This window comes from Pteropus vampyrus, unplaced genomic scaffold (assembly GCF_000151845.1).
Source record: "Pteropus vampyrus isolate Shadow unplaced genomic scaffold, Pvam_2.0 Scaffold39, whole genome shotgun sequence".
In the NCBI taxonomy this organism is placed as follows: domain Eukaryota; kingdom Metazoa; phylum Chordata; class Mammalia; order Chiroptera; family Pteropodidae; genus Pteropus; species Pteropus vampyrus.
This window is the reverse complement of record NW_011888820.1, coordinates 9,292,087-9,314,970: the sequence shown is the minus strand read 5'-3', so window position 1 is coordinate 9,314,970 and position 22,884 is coordinate 9,292,087. Positions and strand designations below refer to the sequence as shown.

Sequence of the window (22,884 nt, the reverse complement as noted above, 5' to 3'; positions counted from 1 at the left end):
TTCAGAATAAAAAAGGTTATGAAAGTGGGGAAAAACGAGGATCTCAAAAGGAAGTGTGGATCTAAATGATCAATTCTTGGTAAGAAAAGGGATATTTTTTTTTTAATCGCATTGTATTTTATAATTAAATATGCACTTTGGTGATGAGTAAATCTGCAGCCTCACTTCTACCACAAAAATGAATAACTAAGCCACAGCTCTCAGGCAATTAAACACACCTCAAAATGCTAACTGCTACTGATAAGAAATTTGACTAAGAAATTTTAAGAATGGAATTTCCCCAAGATAGTCAAGCTGAATGTCAGCTATAAGCATATGATATGCCGTAATGAGGGGGAATGGGGTCTCAGCCTCCCTAGCTCACCACAGATGGTTGTTGAAAGTGATTTTTTGCTGGGCCTCTGAGAAATTCAATGAGGAAAAATGTGATTGGCATTTGTGATCTATCTAGGGGAAAGTTAACTAATATGCATTAGACCAGTATGTGAGTTAACAAACGTTAGCAACTTAAAACAGTACTTTGTACATACTAAACGTCTAATAAATATTAATAGTAATAATAACAGCTAAATTTTATAGGGCTGACCACATACATACAAGGTAAGCAGTGATAGGATGAGATGAGAATGGCCAGTGATAAAAGAAGGTCTTAAATGAAGGAAACTTGAGTTGATTTATAGAAGTATATTAAGAGAAAGGAATAGAGGTGAGAAGAACAAAGAACCCTTTCTTAAGTACTACATCTGGCACACCTGTTAACTTATTCTTCTGTATTATTACCTCTTAAGTATAGGGCTGTTAGTATGACTGGCTAAAAAAGATGTACATACTGGCTAGTATCAGGTCGAAATATGGTCTATATATGCCAGATCATTAAGGGTCATAAATTCTTGGTAGAGGAACCTGTTTTTTAGAGTAGGTCATGGAGGGCCATCATAGATTTTAGAGTAGAGGAGTACAAATAAAGTATTCAAGTTCAGGTTTTAGAGTTAGTTGAATCTGAGGTGTTCTCTTATTAAGTGTGTCTCGGTCTAGTTGCTTAACTTCTCAGAGCTTCAATGTTCTTATTTGTAAAATGGATATAGTTGTGTCTACCTCATTTTGTATGTGTGTAAAGTGTTGAGCATACGGCCCATCATATAATAAGTATTCTCAATAAATGCCAGCCGTTACTATCTAGGAGGTTAGGTTCTAGGTGGGGAAGCCGATGTGGGTATAGTTACGAACGCAGGGAAATGGGAAGAAGCAAGCCATTCTAACACTCTTAGAAGAAAATGTCCATTGGGACACCTGGATTTCAACAACTTTGAACTTAGGTGACAGTTAATCTAAGTTATAGAGTTCAAAACGGAGAAGTTAGACTGGGTTTCTAAGAATAAAAATTTGGCTACTCAAAATGATTTCAAATTTGGAAACATCACACCAATATATCATGGGACACTGTATCTACCTCCCTCTTAAACTTATTCTTCTGTTACCAAAGCAAGAGTTTAAGAACTCAGAGGAAGAGAATGTCAAAAATCTTAGACTGAATCAGAGGTGAATTCCATAGGCCTGGAAATTACCACTTTGTAGGGGAAAACAAATGAAAAACCAAGAGAAATTTAACAAAGACTGCCAAACGGATAAACATCCTAACAGTGGAGGAGAAGGTTATGGGCCAAACTTTTTATAGTACCTTGTTTGTTTGATGTGACAATGGCCACCAATGTCCCTAGAAGTACAGTGATAACATTTGTGCCTCCCCTCAACCCCCATCAAAACTGCTCTTGGAGTTCCAGAAGAAAAGATATCATATCATATACATTCTTATATTCCCCACATTACTGAACGAATATTTTGGTAAGTATTCCATTATTCGTTGAACTGAAATGAATTTGTGAAACTGGCTGCTCCAAATGAAGAGCTATTTTGGGGCCCTGAGCTTCAGTGCTTATTGTCTACATACAAAATTATTCTCCCAACATCTAAAGCATTTTGAGTTAAGAGAATGAGTCTAAAATGCTATAGGAGACTATTTCAATCTTTCTAAACAGTCTCTTTAATGAACATCTAGATGACTAGGAATGTGGAGATTCTGAAACTCAGTAGCTGTTGGGTAGACTTGAACCATTCTACTTTGTATGACTGGAACAAATATTGTCTATGGGTGAGTTCTGGACTACAAGTCTAAATTCCTGGGTTCCAGTCTAGCTTGTGCCACTTAACACTCCTGTTAACATCTATAAAATGGTGATAAGACTATCCACAATGCTTCTTCAGAGAAGTAACATATATAAGAGAATGATTAAATGCAAAGGAAATAAATATTTGAGAGTTCATCTTTTTTTTGAACTTGAATTATTAGCACTTGGGGGTGAGAAAACATTTTGTGATATGTTATGCTGATAGCAATTTTTTCTCGATCATCGTTTTGTACACAAAGAGTAAAGAACATCAGCTTAAGTTGGCAATGCTGGGAAAGCAAAGGAGAAACAGCCAAGGAAAGCAGACTCTGCACAAGAATATGAGCGAAGCCTGTGAAACAGTAAATCAGAGCAGCTAATGAAGCTACGCCTCTTCCAAAACTTAAGCCCAAATGTCAACAGATACACAGATGAAATATACTTTTATAAACACAAGTGCTTATGTGGAACCAGGCTGCGAGTTTTAAAGATTAGTAAATGCTGAAATATTGAATAATGGAGATTGACTCTTCATTAAAATAATTTACCATCTTTTTATATTAGTATCAAGGATTTTTGGTACTCGCCCCCCACATACAGCTTGGTATCATAAAAAATTTGGCTTATTTAAATATTTATTATCTTGTTCAGATATTTATCTTAATATTACTTAATGTTATAGTGATAGAAAATAAACACTGAATGATTCTTTTCCATTTTAAATGAAGAATGTTTGGGAATAACAATCATGTAAATAATCATGCTTCTGGATTTAAAAAAAAAAGTACCGGAAAACATAAATAAGTTTCATTACAGAAAGCTAATCCCTGTGACCAAAATATTTGAGTTTTCAGTTTCTTAAGCCAGAAGAGTGTGTAAGTCAAACAATGTGCAAATCCTATTATGCACGTTAATCTTTTAAGAGGATAGTCACAACCCAATATTTGAAATGCTTTATTACATTATTCATTGTGCTCCCCGACCCCACTCCCACACCCTTCCTCAAAAAAAGTATCTAAGTTTGTGCTACGTACCGAACCAAAAGAAAGCAGTCTTTGAGGGGGAAAGATAAAGCCTATTTCATGTTTTCCACTACTTTTCCACTCTCTTTAGGGGAAACAGTGAAGGGAATGGGGCAAAGACACCCACCCTCAAGGTCTGAATCAAATGAGGAATACATGTCATTGTGAAACCACTGACCAGATGACATCTACCAGACAACTGCATCTTCCCACACGTCATTAAGAAGTAGGACAACTGAAATAAATGTTAGCACTCTGTTTCTTGACAGCCTTAGAGATCTGAACGATCTCCCCAGCCCTCCCTTGGGAATTACCCAACTCGTGCTTTCGGCTCCAATAATTCACACCCTCACGAGACTGCAAGCCACAGTACCTTCCTGAAATGCTGGGGTGCCTTTTCTCTATTATGGAAACTGGAGGGGGGGGCGGGTAGGGAGGAGGGAAGACCGGTGCTACAGAAAACGTTCAAGCCACCAGACTGTTCTTGTTAAAGTTCCAGAAAACTGCTTCCATCCCAAACCCGGCCCTGGCAGAGAAGTTTGGGCAGCGCGCTTTCTACCGCTGCGAACGGGTCCCGGCTGAGAGTACTCACTGGGCTGAGCCAACTTTGCCCTCTCTCTTCCCGAGCACTTTGGCAGGCTTTGTGTCTTCCACATCTTGCTGTAGTTCGGTCATCGGGGCCGCGTCTGCAGGGCACCTTCAGACCTCCGCGCGCCTGCCGCCGCCTCCCGCCCTGTGCCCCACGCGTCCTCCTCCCGACGCTGCCACGGTCCCGGGCGCCCTCCCCCGCGCGCGCCGCGGCTCGGCGCATCCAGGCCCGGGCCGCGCAGCCCGCCGCCAACCTGGACACGTTCGAGGGGCCGCGATTGGTCCGAGCCAGCGTGGAAGAGCTGCGAGGGAGGGAAGGGGAGGGTCGAAGCGAAGTGACAGCCTCTTTCCCCAACCCTGGAGGGGGAGGAAGAGAAAAAGGAAACCTGTTGAACTAGTCTTTCTGGGAGAGGAAGCTAATTGGCCAGGCAGGTGAAACATTTGCCTAACAAGGCACCACACACTGTATTTAGCTTCCCAGCAAGAGCGGCGGTTTTTTCTATCCGGACTGTAACGAGGGGTTTAAAAATGACCAGCCGGCTGTAGATACAGGAAGTGGATCCGACTGAGTGAGGCTGTCTCTCACACGGATGCGCTGTGTGGGCTGGCCTATGCCCCAGCCTAAATTATTCAAACAGGATACGGCCTCATTGAGGACTGCTTCGTGGGGCCTTAAATCTTAGGTTAGTTCAATAACAAAAGTAATGAGATGGTTGCCTTTAGTGGGTGTCTGATTAACCCTTCCTAGTTCTGTGGAGGAGAAGCATTCAAAACCTCATAGCTGCTTATTTACTATGCACCCAACTAATAAAATGAACGCCTCGTCTTCCCGCCTCTTGGTGAGGTTTTGATTTGATGGTGCTATGTCAAGTTTTGCATACGAAGCATCCATTTGTTCATTTAACAAACATTTGAGAGCTACCATGTCCCAGGCATTGTGAACATGCTTATTACAGCACATAACTTATGTGTTGGTAGTTTTCTAATTTGCTACTTAGTGGTTGAGAATAAGAATAACTAATACAAGATCTTGTGGTTGGAAGCCTAACTTTACAACAATTACAAGTGGCTATAGTAGAGCATGACAGAGCTAGGAAAAATGACCAATTCTGGGGCTGCAAGTCCTTGATTTTTCATTTAAAGTTAATTTTAGATTTAAGAATAATTAGACTGTGCAACGATAGTGCGTGTGTGTGTGTGTGTGTGTGTAAAAGAAAACACCCTTCTAAATAACCTCAAACATTTTGGAGGTGCAAGTCCTTTCCAAAGTTTTCTTATTTCCTTTCCATTTATTAGTTTATATCATTAGACTGAGAGAGAGAGAGTAAAAGTATCGTTTTGTAGCCCATTTGCTCCAAAATTGATTCTTGTGACACTTGAAAAATAGGTAAAAGAAAAAAGTTCATGTAAAAATTCCATGAGTGTTCTAGTGTTCTTCCTGTGTTCTCCTGTTTGTTTGTTTGTTTGTTTGTTGTTTGTTTTTGGCCTCCTGGCTACTGACTCCTTCACTTGGGAGCTGGGTGGGGAGGACTCTGGGTGACTTGGAGGCTTGGAAGTGGTTCTCTTCCATGTCCATATAGCTGGCTCTAACTGGGGACATGAGGCTTGCAGCCTCCGTGTCCCTTTTCTAGCTCCACCCCCTACTCTGGGACTGGGCTTGGAATATAGATGAAGTTGCCATCCTCCCAAACTCTGGGTAGTGACTCTCTCTTTAAATCTCCAAGCTGCCCCCACTACAGAATTCAGACCAGAACTGACTCTTTTTTTTACCCCTAAGTAATTTTTTAATTGCAGTAAAATGTATGTAACATAATATTTATCATTTTAACCATCAGTAAGTATGCAATTCAGTGACATTAAATACATTCACAATGTGTATAACCATCACCACTATCTATACCCAAAACTTTTTTTTTTTAATCATTCCCAACACAAATTCTGTATCCATTAAACGATAACTCTTCCTTCCCCACAACCTCCCAACTCCTGGTAACCTCTATTCTACTTTTTGTCTCTATGAATTTGTCTGTTCTGGGAACCTCAAATAAGTGGAATCAAACAATATTTGTTCTTCTGTTTCTGGCTTATTTCACCGAACATAATATTTTCAAGGTCCATCCAAGTCATAGCATGCATCAGTACTTCATTCTTTTTGTAGCTGATATTTCATTGAACATACATTTGTTTATCTATTCATCTGTCGATGAACATTTGGGGTGTTTCTACCTTTTTCGCTATTGTAGACAATGCTACTGTGAACCTTGATGTGCAAATATCTGTTGGGGTGCCTGCTTTCAATTCTTTTGGCCATATACCTGGGAATAGAGTTGCTAGCTATATGGTAATTCTACATTTAACTTTTAAGAAATGGCCAGGCCTCCTTTAATGCATGAAAGAGGGCAAGTATTCTCTAGCATGGGCTTACAGCACAGCTCAGTCATTGAGCACTCAGTTGTCCTGAAACTTCTTTAGAGTATGGGATGAGGACTTCCAACAGTGTGGTCTAAAGTGAGAAAGGAGGTAGGGAGTCAGGTGTGTGGGAAAACAGCAGATAGCTCTTTCCTAGAGTGGGCACGAATTAGGAAGGAGCAAATAAACTATGTTTAAACTATGTTATTTTACTTAGTGTCATTTGCCTAAGTTTAAAAGACATTGTCAAACAACTTTCTAATTTGTTTATTCTTGGGGGCTATTATACAGTAAAATGAAAAGCAGTATTTAAAAAGCAACAGCAGCCAAATGATAGGGAAAATTTTATCGTAGTGTGACAAAATAGACACATCAAGTTATGTCTAAAATATATTTTTGATTTTGCTCCAATACAAGACCTTTTACTTTTCTTCCTCCAAGCTTCTGGGAACATAATTTTTCTTGTTTCTAATATCAGAGAGTAGTTCTAGCCAATACTTTTTCCAATTATTGAAGCAGGTTAAGTAGAAGATGTCTAACCCATTACCTTTCAGGAGGTAGGAGCTTCTCTTTAATAGCTTAGAATATTGACCAAATGTTGATCTCTTTTTAACATTGATCAGATACATTGTGTATCTGTCCATAGTCTCAGGGACAGAGTTCAAATATGAATTTGAACATTTGAGTGGAGATAAGGTTGCAATGTATGGTCAAGTAGTTACTTAATTTATGACACATGACAGGTTATGTATTAGCCAATATAAGTACAGGTGAAGTGTCTTCGTATGCCTGTAATTTCATGCATATTGTCCAATGACATGTTTTAGGTGTTGATGCTTTTATCAAGATGTAAACCGCAAGCTCAATAATAGTTTAACTATGCATAATATTTAATAGATCAATGTCATAAGTCAGAGAATTCTAGGAATACTCATCAGACCATTCTTGTTTCCAATTCAAGGTCAATATCCAAAGGGGAAAATGGGGGTGGGGGTGGGAAATGAGAGAAATCAGAAGAGAGCCATATGATGACACTGAAGAACTTAATTATAAGAATTTTTTTAAAAAAATTGTGAGTAGCATTACATGAAGGGGATCTGTATTAAATGATTTCTGTCAAATATGAAGGACAGTTTCCTGATGAATACAACCATTAAATATTGGGATGAGATTCTAGAGTGGGCTATGGAATCTCTTCCTACAGAGGTCTTTAAAAATAATATTTAAAAAAAATCAAATAGAATAGTTCTAGACCATTATTTCCCAAGCCAAGTTATACCGCAGATGGGGAAATTTTAAATATGCACTCTATTTTTCTTTCTAAGGATGAGGCAAGAACTAAGCTTCGCACCTGTGTTGAGAAGAATAGGTGAGATGGTAAGTAAGGGCGTAGTTGTCTAGGGGCAGGTGGTAGTTGGGAAACACTAGTATAAATCTGGTTCTGTGAGAAAGCAAAAGCAATAAAAACATTTTTTTTTTAATTTTAAAAAATATTGAAACAAATGACGCCACACAAAACAACAAATTAAGATCTACCCCCGAAGTTGAAATATATATGTCTATTTTCTATATGGTAAATGTTACAGATCACATGTGAAGTGGGGACGCCTCTGAAACCACCTGGTAGCGTGGTTTTCACACCAGGTTCTGAGGGAGTCTGGGGCTCTTTGAACTAGCAAGGGGAGGAGCTGGTGTTTGAACTTAGGTCTTCTGACCCCACTGCCTTCCTCTTATCACTACTCCAATATGCAGCCTCTCCTGCTCAGTTAGAGCTCTTCCACTTGTATGTCTTTCCTATATTTCTGTTCCATATTAATTTCTATTTAAGGGTAGGAGAAAGGGTTGCCTGCCACGCACTAAACAAAATTTAGAAATCAAATCTTTGCCATAATTTATCAGAGGAGAACCCGAGCTTCAGAGAGTTTAGCGATTTGGCTAAAATTATAGTGGTCCCATGAGGACACAGACCCAGCTTTTCTGACTTCGAGTGGGGTGCTTGTAGGAGTAGAGGAGAGTGAACAGAGCAAAACAAGGTTCGTTAATGGCAGAGACACATGCCTTATAGGAGAGCGTGTGGGACGGGGAAAACCCAAAGTCCCTCAGACATATGTAACATTTGTGGGGAAAGAAATGTTTGAACCTAGAGCTATCTTTGGTGTCTGTATTGGCTATTGCCAGATAACCACCTTGAAGCTTGATGACTTAAAACAGAATTTTTTTTTTCTTTCATGGTATGATGGCTTGATGGGGCTCAGCCTGATGGTGCTCACTTGGGGTATCCCATGCAGTTGCGGTCAGATGGCACCCAGGGTTGAAATCATCTGAAGACTCAACTGTACAGTCTCATGTTTGGTCCTTCAGCTGGGATGGCCAGAACAGCTGGGGACTACCTGGGCATTTTAGTTTCTCCACATGGCTAGTTTGGGCTTCCCTACAGCATGGCAATCTCAGTATAACTGGACTTTTTACTTGGTGGCTGGCTTCTTCCAGACCATGTGTTCTGTGATACCACGATAGAATCTGTAAGGCTTCCTGTGAGACAGACTTGGGCGTCAGGCACCTTTACATGCTGCATTCTATTGGTCAAAGGTGAGCCACAGGGCCAGCTCAGTTTCAAGGCAAGAGAACTACACAGGGTGTGAACACAGGGGTGTCGTTCACTGGGGACCATCTTTGGAGACCAGCTACCACATTTACTCACATGCCCAATGACAAAGCATCACTACAGATGAGACTGAAAATAAAAAAAGTAAGCACATAAATGACATGGTTTCAACAGATAGGCAATACAAAGAGAATAAAATGGAAAGCCATGTGGAGTGAGGGAAGTCTGTTTTACACAGAAAGATGAGGGAAGCCTCTTTGAGAGATGACATCTCAGCTAAGACTTGAATGAGGGAAAGGAAAAAGCCATGTGAAAAGAGCCAGGGGAAAGAGTGTGGGCAAAGGCCTGGAGGCAGGGCTGAGCTCGCCATACTTTACAACAGTAAGCAGGCTCCTGTTTTCCACTGTGCCTGGAGTTTAAGGAAGTAAGAGAAGGTTGATTGGAGATATTATCTTCACTATCCATTTATGTATTATCTGTCCTCTCCGACAAGAATTGAATCTTCTCAAAAACAAGGAACTCTTTGTCATGTTCGCTAATGTGTCCATAGTGCCTGGTTCATGTTAGATGCTCAGAAAATATTTGTTGAATGAATGAATGAATGAATGAATGAATCATTGGATGCTTATATCCAATCAGTATTTCTCAACCATACTTCCCTGGAACTCTAGTTGACTGATATTGAATAGGTTGGTCCTTTTTTTTTCAACTTGCAGAGGGGAAATAGTGAATGAAAAAGAAATATAACTTATATCACCCCTAACCCTAGCTAAAAAAGAAAATCTTAGGCTCATACTACTTATTACTTGTCTGCTAGCTGACTGCAAGTCTGCAAGTGCTTTGAACAGATCAGAGAGGTCCCGTGACTCCCAGATTGTCTAGCTCTGGAGCAGGTCCAAGAATCACTGTTTATAATCCACAGGCAGCAATTTAAAGTTATAGACTCTCTCATGGTTTTGTAGAGAAACGGTCATACAGCTGCTTCCTTTTCTTGTTTTGGGAACTAATGATCATACCATGAATTTGAGGACTGGCTTTCTCTTTCCTCACAATCTGGTTTGGTGTGTTCTGTTTTCCTCCCTGTGAAATGTTTAGACATTGCAGTCCATGCAGTGTCATCGGCACATTGTTTTAAAACAGTTTATATTTAATTATTGTTAAAGGAGTTTCTGCATGTTACATTTTTTCTTTATGTCACTATTGCATACTATTTATTGCTTTTTCTTGTTTTTTTTTTCTTCTTTTTTACATACTTTATTTATTCCTTCTTGACAATTCCTATTAGCATTTCAATTATCTTTTTTTTTTCCTAATCTGTTCTCTATGTAGCACTATTTATTGTTTAAAATTATCCAATAAATATACTGGCAAAGAAGCAGCACAGGAGAAGGGAATGCAGATAACGCCTCAGGCAAATAAAGTTTTTCTTGTTCTCTCAAGTAGCTGCAGAATCTTTTGGCTGCATCATAGACAGACTCCTCATTTGAGGCAAATCGAGCAGCCTGCCCATGCTTCTTTCTTTCCTATCTTCCTTCCTATCAACATTTATTGTGTGTTTATTTGTTTTGTTGTCGTTTGTTTTTTTGATGCCTTTGTATGCCAGGTTATATTCTAGGAAAATAGAACTGTAAAAATAAATAAGCACTTACTTGCTATAAGTGAGTTTTCAGTCCAGTGGGAGAGAGTTCAATAAACAAATACTTGAAAAACATACACACACAGAATTTTAGTAAAAAACTATGACATTCATATATCACAACCAGACACTTGGATCAGGTAACACCATAATGTCAAATGACGGGAAGGGGCGGGGAAAGATGGCTGTATGATGTTTCATGTTCTTCTTTTTTGGCTCACACACAAGATACCCGCCACTCCCCAACCTCCAATTCGCACAACTTGATGAAAAGGCCCTGGAAGTCAAGAGAACTGGGCTGTAGTCCAAGCACTGTGCTTTGTGCTGGAATGTGAATCTATTAATGGAATACATTTAAATAACAACACTGGCCTCGAGGATAGGACCCTAGAGCTCATGGTTACAGCAATATTACTTTCTGCCTTACATAAACTAATTATAAGAATGAAGGGGGAAAAAACCTTTTTACAGATAAATGTTACATATAGAAAATTGCAAATTGGCGATTTTAAATAAATTTCATTTGGAGAGAGTAATTATTGGAAAGCTAAATACATTTACCCCCTTTCTGTAGGGCTCTGTGCTTTTTTGCATTAGTTTCTACTTTTAAAAGGATGAAAACAGAATGTTTCCCTTTGTGTTAAGATCATGGACTAATTAAAATTAGAATTTAATTTTTATTTTTGGTAGTAGTCAATTAAGGAAATGAAATTAAAAGTCCATCTTTCCTCTATGTCAAGAAATATATAATACGCTCTTTAATAAGACACATTTTATATTATAGGGAGATTCAGACATTAAAACGCTTGGTCCTTTAGAATCCTAAGCCCTCAGATTTTGAGAAAACATTGTATAAATTGGTAGTAGACTGTACAAAGGAACAGGAGACGAGAGCCGGCGGGAATGTTCTTGATTCCTAGGTCGTTCTACAGTATTTGCTTTTCTGTTTTTGTCCAAGGCATTGCCTATGGTATCCTTTCCATAAACAACTCTTGTCTGAGCTTGTGGAGTGAGTTGTCCTGGAAATAAAAGAGCCCTGACTTGCGAGGGGTGGGAGGTGAGGAATAGAATAAGGGAATGGTTAAGAGTCAGACTGACCTGAGAATCCTAGTAGGCATTTTATTACCTCTTCTAAGCCTCAATTTCCTTATCTGTAGGGGAAAAAAATGGGAATAACAGCAGTATCTATTTTATAGAGTCATTGGGGGGAATTTAAAGGGCTAATGTATGTAAAGGAATTAATACAGTATGCCACGTACATAGTAAGCACCCAATTCTTATCAACTGTTGACTATCCTCATGACATTATTGACCAGAATAATATTCTAACAAATTGAGGGTATTGCCCTCTCTTAGTTCATCAGCCCTCATTATTTAATGACAACGCACAGTGCGTAGAATATTATGTGTCACATGCTAGAGGGGTTTACTCTAGCTATAGAAGATGTAACCTCTGTTCCCCTCTGAGTCCACAGTCCTGTAGGCTGATTGCCTTACGTCAGAAGCTAAGCCTGCATGCTCAGAACTGGGGCTTTGATACTTTTAACTTGCTGAATCCCAGCTATAATCTTTCATGTGTCCCTGGAGTTTTCCCTCTCAGATGTGTTTGTCACTGTAAGTGCTAGTAAAGGTATCACTGAATTAAGAGTTAATCAATATAAACTCTTATGGAATGGAAGCTTATGATAGCGAGGGTGACCGAATGTCCTGGTTTGTTTGAGACACTCCTGATTTAGTCCTGGGTTTTGGCATAATTATAATAGTGTCTCATTTCAATCTCAATAGGTGTCCCTGTTTGGAAAATTTACTGATAACCAATCTATCGCATTGACTAAACTAAAATGTCATATTAGCTCAGTTGTTTAGACTAGGTATCTAATGAACCAAACTCTTGGATCTGATTGCCTTGCTGCCTAGGAGGCTTACCTTCTGTCACTACTTACCTTCTGTCACTACTCCCAACTTTTATTAGATGACCCAAAAGTTATCAGAATGGTGAGGTAAAGACAAATGCATGCAAGAATATCAAATTACCACAATTACTTGAAAAACAACTTAAAGCTCATGTTCCATTAATCTCAAATCAGAGTTGATACCTTCATGACACAATCAAGAGTTTAGGTCTAATTGACACATTGTTGTTACTTATTATAACACTGCTAACCACAAGGCAGAATTTTTACTTAGACCTCATTGAGTCATACTTATGTTGACACCAAGGTTGTAAACTGGTTTAATTCTCCAGATGCTTTCTTTAATGGATCATCTGACTTTTCTACAGTAGAACTTGAAGGCTTCTTCTCTTAATCCCAGGCTCTGATTTCACCAGTGAGTTTATTCCTTAGAGCCTTGGGTGTCTTATGGTTACTAAATTGCCAGTAAGTAAGCTTTGTAATGAAAAACTCTAGCACTTACCAGAAAACACAAAAAAAGTCAGGTTAAAGATTCCTTTATTTTTCCACTTTTTCTATTTTGTTACCTGCTCTATTTAAAAGAGTGGATAGTGGTTACCTGTAGGTATGGATTAACAAGGGGGCAGAGGACTGTAAATAGTGTTGGAAATGTTCTATATATTGATCTGTGTGGTAGTTACGTGGGTGTATGTGTATATAAAAATTCATTGAGAGTACACTTAAGATTTGTGCATTTTAATATGTTTAAATTAAATCTCAATTTAAAAAAGTAAAAAGAAAAGAAACACCTCCAATCCCTTGAGCCAAAGCTGGAAAAATATATAGGGTGTGTGTACACACACACACACACACACACACACACACACACACACACACACACACACACATATTTGATATATGTAAATAGATATATATATGTATATATATTCTAAGTTAATAAAGTAAGAGAAAGAAGAAACAAAACACCTTACATAAAGTTTTCATCTTTTTTTCTCTTGGATATCAATATAATCTTTATTTATACTTTTTCTATAGATAAATGTTTAACTATCTCTGTTCTAAATCTTTGGAAATTAAATTTCCACATTATGACAAAAGAATTTTTGAATATGACTTTTTCTGTGACTTCTGTTCACATATTTATTTCAATATGTAACATTATAAACTTTTTAACTCTTAACTATGCACTTTTTGCATAAGTTATCTATCGAAAGCTTCCTAAACCATGTCAGTCATGGCTTATGAATAGTACATATCTTCACCTTTTGGTTTCCAGTTTATCATGTGACTGTTTAATAAGATAATTGACTTGTATCATTAAAAGGATCAAGAGAAACAAACAGCATTTTAATATAACATAGATGTATTACATATTAGAATCTTCCAGATATTTTAGAAAATATTTGATACCCTCAAATATCCTATCTTTTATTTTTCCATTTACCTCCAAAGGGTAGGTACTCTACTAATATGTAGCCAGCCACACAATGATCTAAGATTTAGGCGAGTTCAAGAACTAAGATGACAGACAATTAAAGAAAAAGGAAAAAGGAGGGTGAGACTAAAATTGAGTGCCTATGTGCCATGCACTGTGCCTAGCATAGATTTTTTACTCTTTACAACCCCACGAGGATTGTCTCATTGCATCAACAAAGAAACTAAGGTTCAGAAAAGGTAAAAAACTCTTCCATGATCACACAGCTGATAATTCTGTTGTGTTGTTTTCCAAAGCTTGCTCTTTTTTGTGTTATCTCTGGTGATGTCACAAGAGGCAAATTCCTAATTGATTAAAAGGTTGAAGGGTATTTTAGAGATAATCTCATCAATCTCACTTGTTTGGAGTTAAGGAAACTGGGTCCAGGGAGGTTATATTGTGTCTGTCTGCGCAGTGTACTTCCCAATTGCCATTCCTCCTAGAGGCTTCCTTTCCTCCTCTCCCCACCTCATCCTGGCCCCCTGAACCCACTATTGCTAGAATTAAAATACTTTAAATGCTACATTGTGTGGTGGGAAAGGGTGTGTAGCATTTGGAGACTGGGTTTAAATCTCTGATCTACCAAGTATGAGCTGTGTGACGTTGGGTGAGTTCCTCAGCCTCTCTGAGCTTCAGTTTCCTCACTTTAAAAAAGGAAAGACCACTCACTAGTACCACTCATAGAGTGGTTGTGATAATTAAATGAATTAAGACATGGAAGCCCTTTAGAATGGGGTGTGGCATGTATAAATGTCTCAGGGCTATTAGCTCTGAGTTTTTCTATGCTGCATAATACTTATCTCTCGGTTTAGTTATATCTGCACTGGTTTGTCTCCCAGTGAGGTGGAGATGGCATCTTGCTCATCTTTGTAGTTCTCCGCTCAGTGCCAGGATCAGTGCAACTGAACAAAGGCCAGTTGGATTGATTTCATTTTCCTAGTTAATGACTTCCCACATTTTCCAAATTTCTCCAGTTAATCAAACAGAGAATGCAAGCCTCCCAGACCTCTTTCTGCTATTCTTGAGGATCCTGATTATTGATTTCCAGACTAGCATTTCCCCCCTGGATTCCTCAGTGTTTTTAGGAATCTAAAAGTATAGGGGTATTAGTTAATCAATTCAGGAATTAGTTATTTTTTTGTTGTTCCTTTAAGGGATTAACATCAAGTATGGACTGACTTGCTATCCTTGGTATTACATGGTGGATGCAAACTGGTCTAAAAACATAACAGGTAGTTCTAATATGTGCTTTCTACTCACGGCTTTCCATCTCCACTGACACTAGTAACTTCAACTCCCTCCATGAGTTTTCAGGAGGAAAAGTAAGTCTTTTCTGCATCCCTTTACATTCCCCTCTCTATCAAATATTAGTATCACAAAAAGGCCGAGTGTAAGGCTTAATTTTGGGAGTTGTGTTGAAACTGTGGAATCTAGAGATTTCCTGATTTCAGGGAAAGGAGTCATTGTGTTTTGACTTCCACTCAGAAAAATTTAACCTCAGCATTTCAATAGCAGAAGACTATTGTTTTCAAAAATATGGTATGTAGAATGCTGTGACAAGCTTTCTAAAAATGTGGACTACAGCTATCAACGTTAGCATTCCATCCTTCGGCAACATTGTAGATTTTTTCTAAATGACAAATTTCAGTTCTGGTGTTTCAAATGCTATTAAATGTCTAATTTTAGGGGAAATGATGCTATTATTCCACTGTGAACTTTGTGAATTTTTCTTTTCCAGATAGCCTCTTCCTTATTAGCAGAACTTGGGAGATAAATATATGTGTTTAGACAGTCTCTCTGACCTTTGCGAACGTTTGGAGAGTTTAATGTTACTCAAGGTGAATCTTTTAGTGTGTTAAACTATGTCAGGAAATATAAAGCTGCTTTAAAATAAGATGAAACCCCTCATAGGAAAGTTTTGATGAATAAAATTACAACAATGAAAATGTAAATTTATCTAATACTTTATTTTATATTAAGATGTGTTTACTTTAACTTATATTACATTTATTTTTCCTGCTGTCTCTCTCCCTAGTGTCTAAACTGTATGAAGGCTGGTCTATTGTCTTTTGTTGAGCCTCTATTCCTAGTACCTATTCGGTGGCCAATAAATATTTCTTGAACAATAAATGATGACAGTTAGAAAAACACTACATATTACAGGCAACTTAGAAATGCATTGTGTTCTAAATGGCATTTGTATTTCATTATTCGTGATACAGAATGTATTTTCTCATATAAAGACTAATGTGAAAAGAACTTAAATTCCTATGTTTGCTCATAAAAGTGACTTTATCCTATATTGTAAATTCTGTTGTTTTAGCTACTCCAGAAGCAAACTTTTCTGGGTTAGCTTGGGAATCAAATAATCATTTTGAAACTTATTTATATAGTGAAGGTTCTTATCATACGATGAACTCCCACTGAATTTAAAGGCAGATTTTCTTCTATGTAGTCTTCTACCAGGTTGAATATTAGTCACAGTTACTAAGGAAGATGAGGAACTAGCCCCTACGGGGTAAGTATTGTCTTCTCCAGGGCTTTGGGGGAGACTCGACCCTAACTCTTGGTTCTATCAAAATACTTTCTTCCCATTAAATTCCCCACTAAATTATGAGGACTTCAAATTTTTATATGTGACATTCTCCTTTTAGCTGCACATTCTGTATAATTACCTATTTTCCACAAGGAAAGTAGTGAAGGAAAACTCTGGAACAGATTTTGAAGCTACCACAGATCCACAGGGCTTTATCCAAAACCCATGGGGCCAGACGTGTTTGGGAATTTAAAGATATTTTTGGGTTTTAGAAAGGTAATATGACACATATGCTGCATGTTATAGACTATCCCCAGCTTGTACTTTAACACAGTGATATTTCTTCAGCTAAATATGTGAATATTTCCACTAAGAGGTACATAAATATTGCTTATAGCCTCGCATCTCTTCTATTCAGCTTTTGCTAGCTAAGCTGTAAAAGTTGCTTGGTTTTCAGAGCTCTTTTTATCTCAGAGCTGGCTGGTAGGGGATTGTGGACCTGTAATACTGAGAAGATTACATCTCAGGAAGAAAATGATGATGCTTGTCTTGGTCCCAGAACCCTGGACTGGGTTCTCAAGCAGCAGTGACCATAGCAGATACAACAGAATCACCTCCTTTGAGGAGAAGGCTGAGAAAAGGCTTCCAGGTGGCATTTTACCAATGCCTCCTCACTCAGCCAAACCTTGAGCTAGTTAGCTGGCAATTTGTTATTAGTGGGCCTGTTGCTTAGGAGGCCAGGCTTTCTGAATTGGTTGAAAGAACTGACAAGTTTGGAAAGTCTCTTTCCACTTGGGGTGTGGTGACAGGAAGGCACAGGGAGGGCCCAGAGCTCCAGTGGGGAAGTTGGCAGAAACCTCACAGAGACATGAAAAAGCGAGATGCTAATGAAGATGCTGGAGAGGCGGCCCACACTGAAACAAGATAGGGCCTGAAGTCTGATTCAGAGACCTGCCTCCCCTCCCCCAGACTTTTGATTTTTTTCTCCCCTGGGTGGTTCAGCAGTCACTAAATAGTGACCCTAGGCTAAATATGACCAAATAGCTGTGTTTTGTTAGAATTCGAAAGCCTAACAATGAACTGGAGACATTCCAATTTATTGTTGGCCCCATGGTCCTTATTATGTTACTTCTATGATTTACACGCTTGTGTCACTTGCTGGAACTGGAATGTCTGACCACGGTGTATAACCTGGGGTCATAAAGATTGCTTCAGTATTTATTTTTCTGAGCCTAACTAGCAGCAGAGACATGGTCTACTTAAGACATATGCTTGGAAACTATATAATAATGTAAAGTATTATTATTCTACTTGATAATAAACTTTTCTGTTTAAGCACTAGGTAAAGCAGATCTGTATCCAGAAGTTTCCATAAAACATGCCCTCTTGTCCTGGACACTGAGGAGCACGTCCTCTCCTGCTGCTTTTGACTATTCATTCTCTGGCGTTGTTCCTTTCCTTCTAGTATTCCAGAATTGGTTAATATGCAGTTTGCTAACAGATATTTTTTTTTTTGGATTAGTCTTAGTAATTAAAAAAGTTTTAAAAAAATAAAACGGAAGGAGCTTTTGTTGTTGCTAGTTGACTTTTAATGAAGAGCTGTTTGTGAGTTCTGTGTTGCCTGGAGCCATGCTGGGAGTTCAGGGAGACTCACTTCCTGGAATTTGCCTGGCGCTCTCTCCTCTGTCCAGCCAGGCCAACTCTAGAGGGGCCTTTTACCTGCAACAGGCTGTTTTACCAAATCATCATGTGATCCGAGTCGAAGATCATAGTTGTTAAATTTAGATCGAGGTAAAGTGATCATATTTTGAAATGTGCTGATTAGGAAAGTGATTAGAAAATGAACTTCACTAATTATAATTAATAAGCAAGAATAGATTGTACTTCATCATAAGCTTTGTGCATTAGGAATTTAATTATGAGACTTAATGTTAACCATTTAGAAAAATCTCTTTTAGTATCTTAAATATATACCAGCCTTGTGTTTCTTTCCTAATTACAAAACACTATTATTCCACGTTTCTGAAGGAAAAGTATCTTTTAACCATAAAACATGTATAACTCTAAGTTATAAGAGCTGCAACCAAATGCAAAAGAATAGTTCTAAATAGCTCATTTTAGGAAAACGGTTATAATTTCAGTGCCTTGATTCCAGTAGTATCCCAAATATTCTTTAAACTAGCCTTAAGCTGTTTCTTAGCTAAGGGTTATTAATTTGGCTGGCTCATTCCCCATAAGGAAAGAAAACGCATATTTGGGGCTTTCCACACGTAGAAAAACCCTGGCTTTTATCTCATAGAATTGGTTTCTTGAGATTAGAAAAACCTTCAAAGGTCCTATGTGGATGTATGTTTGAGTCCTTTCTTATACACCTGACCAGATCACCCAACAGACCCTAAATTGGGCGGCAGCAGGAACCATGACTGTTTCATTCACTTGTAGGTAGCCAGTGTTAAGCCTCCAGAGTAGATATTCAATCAAGGATTGCAGAATGTTGACACAATCTATCAAGGACTTTACCAGCTATGGCTCCAGGGAACTCATTACCATTCAAAGAGGCCCCGTTCACTGCACAATTCTGGTTGTTCAGAGTTTTTTGTTACAGTGATGGGATTGTCTATCATCTCTTCCCACTCATTTGTTCCATTTTAGCCCTTCAGGCTGTGCAGAGTTGCTCTATGCATGACAAAACTTTAAATATCTGAGTTGACCCTCATGACCTAATCTCCCCACTGGCCTCTGACCTTTGCTCCTGCAGACTAATATCCCTAGTTTTTTCACAACTGACATAGATCTAGTGTTCTCTCATGCTCTCACATGCTCACTTCTGAGCATGCTCCAGATGATCACCTTTGCATAGTACCCAAGATGATACAGGGAAGTCCTAACCCAAATAGGATTGTTAACTCGTGCATTCTAGAGTCTATTTATGCTACTTGTTAGTAAAGTAACTTTAATTTTGGAAAGAATCAATTTTTTCAGCTTTTCAGAGAGAACTTCTATTTTAGTTTTAATAAAACCCTGCCTCGATAGAAGGTAAATTAAATGAGAGATAAACATTTTCTAGGATGTAGGTTTAGCCTGCTAACGGTTCACCTGTTGTGTCTTGTTTCCAGGTTGACTTATTTGGATAAGTAGATTAACATAACTTTACTCTTTGTGACTATTAAACCTGCAGACTTACATGGAGGGTCTTTCCTGGATGGTCTCTGCCAGGAACATTTCCTCCACGACAGCCAAGCCCACCACTGGACTACCGAGTCTGATTCTGGGAACTCAGGTTGCGCCATATGGCTGCCTCGTAGTTTAGGCAAAACTTTGAAGGTTTGGAAAGGCTATTTCTAAATAAACATTTACTATATATTTTCTCAGAGGGTTACATGTACAATTTAGCAAAAAGAGATTTGTTGATTTTCATAAACTTTGATATTTACTGAAGGTAGTTTTAAAATCGAAATGTTAATTGTGGAAGATGGGGGCACAGGTATATGCAAACATGTAGGAATTTTATTAGAAATAATCTGTAAGTGAGATAATATCTTACATTAGGGTAATTAGAGAAATAAAATTAGAAAACAATTCTTCAGTTATTTGAATCCTTTGAAATTACAGTCAGTTTCTAAATGGGGAAGTGGAAGTGATGGAGAGGGAAAGGAAGAAAAGGAAGCTGATGGGTGAAAGTAGGGAAGGGAAAAGGAGGAAGTGGGGAGGGAAAGAGTGAGGGGCAGGGAAAGTAGAATATCTCAGAATTTTAAGTAGCCACGGCGTCCCTGACTGTTTCTTATATGTGCTTTATGTCCTGCACTGTAGTGACATATTTTATAACTCACTGGTCAGAGTTAAACAATTTTTATGTAACAGAACTTTATTGTTTTGGGAAACAAAATGACGTCCCTTCCACTCTATTTTTTTAAATATATTCTAATTGATTTGTGGTGGTTACTAGTTCCAAAAAGAGCTGAGTCAGCAAACAAATCCTTCTATCATTCCATGAGATAGATGGTCATTCTTACTAAGCATTTTCTGTAGAGAGAAGGACTAAAGTCAGGTCTTCCTGCTTAGGGTTTATTTCTGGTGGTTACCTTTTGACCATCGTATCTGGGCTAATAACAGCAAGGCTAGTGAGTGTTGTTCAGGGGTGTGTCATGAATTCCATTCTTGGTGATAACCATTTCAGTATCTGTACATCTGTGAGGATTCTTTCTCAAATGCCAGGGGCAAAAGGTAAAAGTCAAAGAACATTTGTACTTTATCTATCCTTCCTTTTACTTCTCCTCTAAAGGACATGTTGATTCCAGGAAAGCACCAAGGGTTTACTTTCACTTGGAGGGCTGGAGAGTTGAAGGTCAGGAGGGTAGCAGTCGATATGACTTAAGCTAGGAACTCATAGGACCACTTCAAAGTGAGCAGGCCTAACTGGCTCTAAGATTGTTCCTTGAACCAGTGCAACTTGCCAGCATCCTGGCTACCATAGACTACTGACATGGGAACCAAACCTCCAAAGGTGTCCCCTTGGTCCTGAAACCCTGCTGAACCTATTCCAGAGTCTCTCAGTCCTCTTCCTCTTTCCCTTAAGGATCTGTTTTCATCACATGGTGGTTTTCAGATCTTCATTTTCCACCTTTGTGAAGAAAAAAGTTAACATAGTAGGCCTGAGACTACTATTCTTAGAAAGTCTTGTTTGCAAGGTTGACCTTTAGCTGGCATTTGGGAACCTGGATTTGGGAGTGTTCCCAGTATGTATTCCCTGACTGATAAAGGTGACTCATTGGGCCTAAACTATGCAAACAATGTGATTTTTGCTGAACCTCTGCTTTCTTTTGGGCAATTTAAATTTGGGGTATGTGCGAAGCACAAGGTGCCTATGCGACCAGTTTCCAATTAAAACCTTGGGTTCAGAGCCCCTCCAGAGCTTCCCTGGCTGGAAACATGGTACACGCGTTGGTACATTTTTGTTGTTGGGAAAGAGTATATTTTCTGTGACCCGTCTGGGAACGAGCGAGCGTAAGGAAGTCTGTACAGTCATGCGTCACATAACGTTTAGGTCAACAATGGACTTCTTGTACTGTGGTGGTCGCATAAGATTACAATGTAGCTGAAAAATTCCTGTTGCCTAGCGACATCGTAGCTGTTATAAAGTCCATCAATGCATTGTTCATGTGTTTGTGATGTTAGGACACAAAACAAGTCTCAATAATTTTAAGAAGATTGAAATCATATCAACTGTCTTCTCCGACCACAATGGTACGAAACTAGAAATTGACTACAAGAAAAAAACTGGAAAATACACAAACACATGGAAGCTAAATAACATGCTACTAAACAATGAATGGGTTATTAATGAGATCAAGGAAGAAATTCAAAGATACCTAGAGACAAATGAAAATGAAAACACAACAACTCAAAATCTATGGGACACGGTGAAAGTGGTCTTAAGAGGGAAATTCATAGCAATGCAGGCCTACCTCAGGAAACAAGAAAAAGCTCAAATAAACAATCTAACCTTACACTTAAAAGAACTAGAAAAAGAACAGCAAACAAAACCCAAAGTGAATAGAACAAAGAAAATAATAAAGATCAGAGCTAAAATAAACAAAATAGAGTCTAGAAAAACAATACAAAAGATTTGGTTCTTTGAAAGGATAAACAAAATTGACAAACCCTTAACCAGACTCATCAAAGGAAAGAAAGAGAGGACTTAAATAAATAAAATCAGAAACGAAAGAGGAGAAATAACTACAGACTACACAAAAATACAAAGCATCATACAAAAATACTATAAGCAATTATACGCCAACAAATTGGACAATCTGGAAGAAATGGATACATTCCTAGAAACATACAATTTCCCAAAACTGAATCAAGAAGAAACAGAAAATCTGAACTGAGCGATTATCACCAATGAAATAGAATCAGTAATCAAAAACCTCCCCCAAAACAAAAGTCCTGGACCAGATGGCTTCATAAGTGAATTTTACCAAGCATTCAAAGAGAAATTAACACCTGTTCTTCTCAAACTGTTCCAAAAATTCAAGAAGAGGGAAGGCTTCCTAACTCTTTTTTATGAGGCCACCATTACTTTGATTCCAAAATCAGACAAAGACATTACAAAAAAAAAAATACTATAGGCTGATATCTCTTATGAACATTGATGTAAAAATCCTCAACAAAATATTAGCAAGCAAATTCAGCAATACATTAAAAATATCATATACCATGATCAAGTTGGATTTATCCCTGGGATGCAAGGTTGGTACAATATCCCCAAATCGATTAATGTTCACCACATTAACAAATTGAAAGATAAAAACCATATGATCATATCAATAGATGCAGAAAAGCGTTTGACAAAATCCAGCACACATTTATGATAAAAACTCTCAGTAAAGTGGGAATAGAGGGAACATACCTCAACATTATACAGGCCATATATGGCAAACCTACAGCTAATATCATATTCAATGGGGAAAGGCCAAAAGTGTTCTTCTTGAGATCAGGAACAAGACAAGGATGCCTACTTTCACCACTCCTCTTCA

At 38.3% G+C, this 22,884-nt stretch overlaps 1 protein-coding gene across 5 annotated transcripts in view; it reads right to left on the bottom strand.

The window, feature by feature from the left end:
• The window catches only part of GRAMD2B (GRAM domain containing 2B), a 114,714-nt gene that overhangs the window by 54,051 nt on the left and 37,779 nt on the right, over positions 1-22,884 (bottom strand). Inside the window, exon 1 of one of the 5 annotated variants that reach the window (XM_011358321.2) lies at positions 3,780-4,078. The exons of 3 other annotated variants lie outside the window; for them this stretch is intronic. In XM_011358321.2, the coding sequence (XP_011356623.1) occupies positions 3,780-3,862 (83 nt within the window). In that variant the 5' untranslated portion in view covers positions 3,863-4,078. Of the gene's footprint in view, positions 1-3,779; positions 4,079-22,884 lie in introns of those variants that run through there. One more of the 5 variants, XM_011358324.2, reaches the window with a different exon arrangement.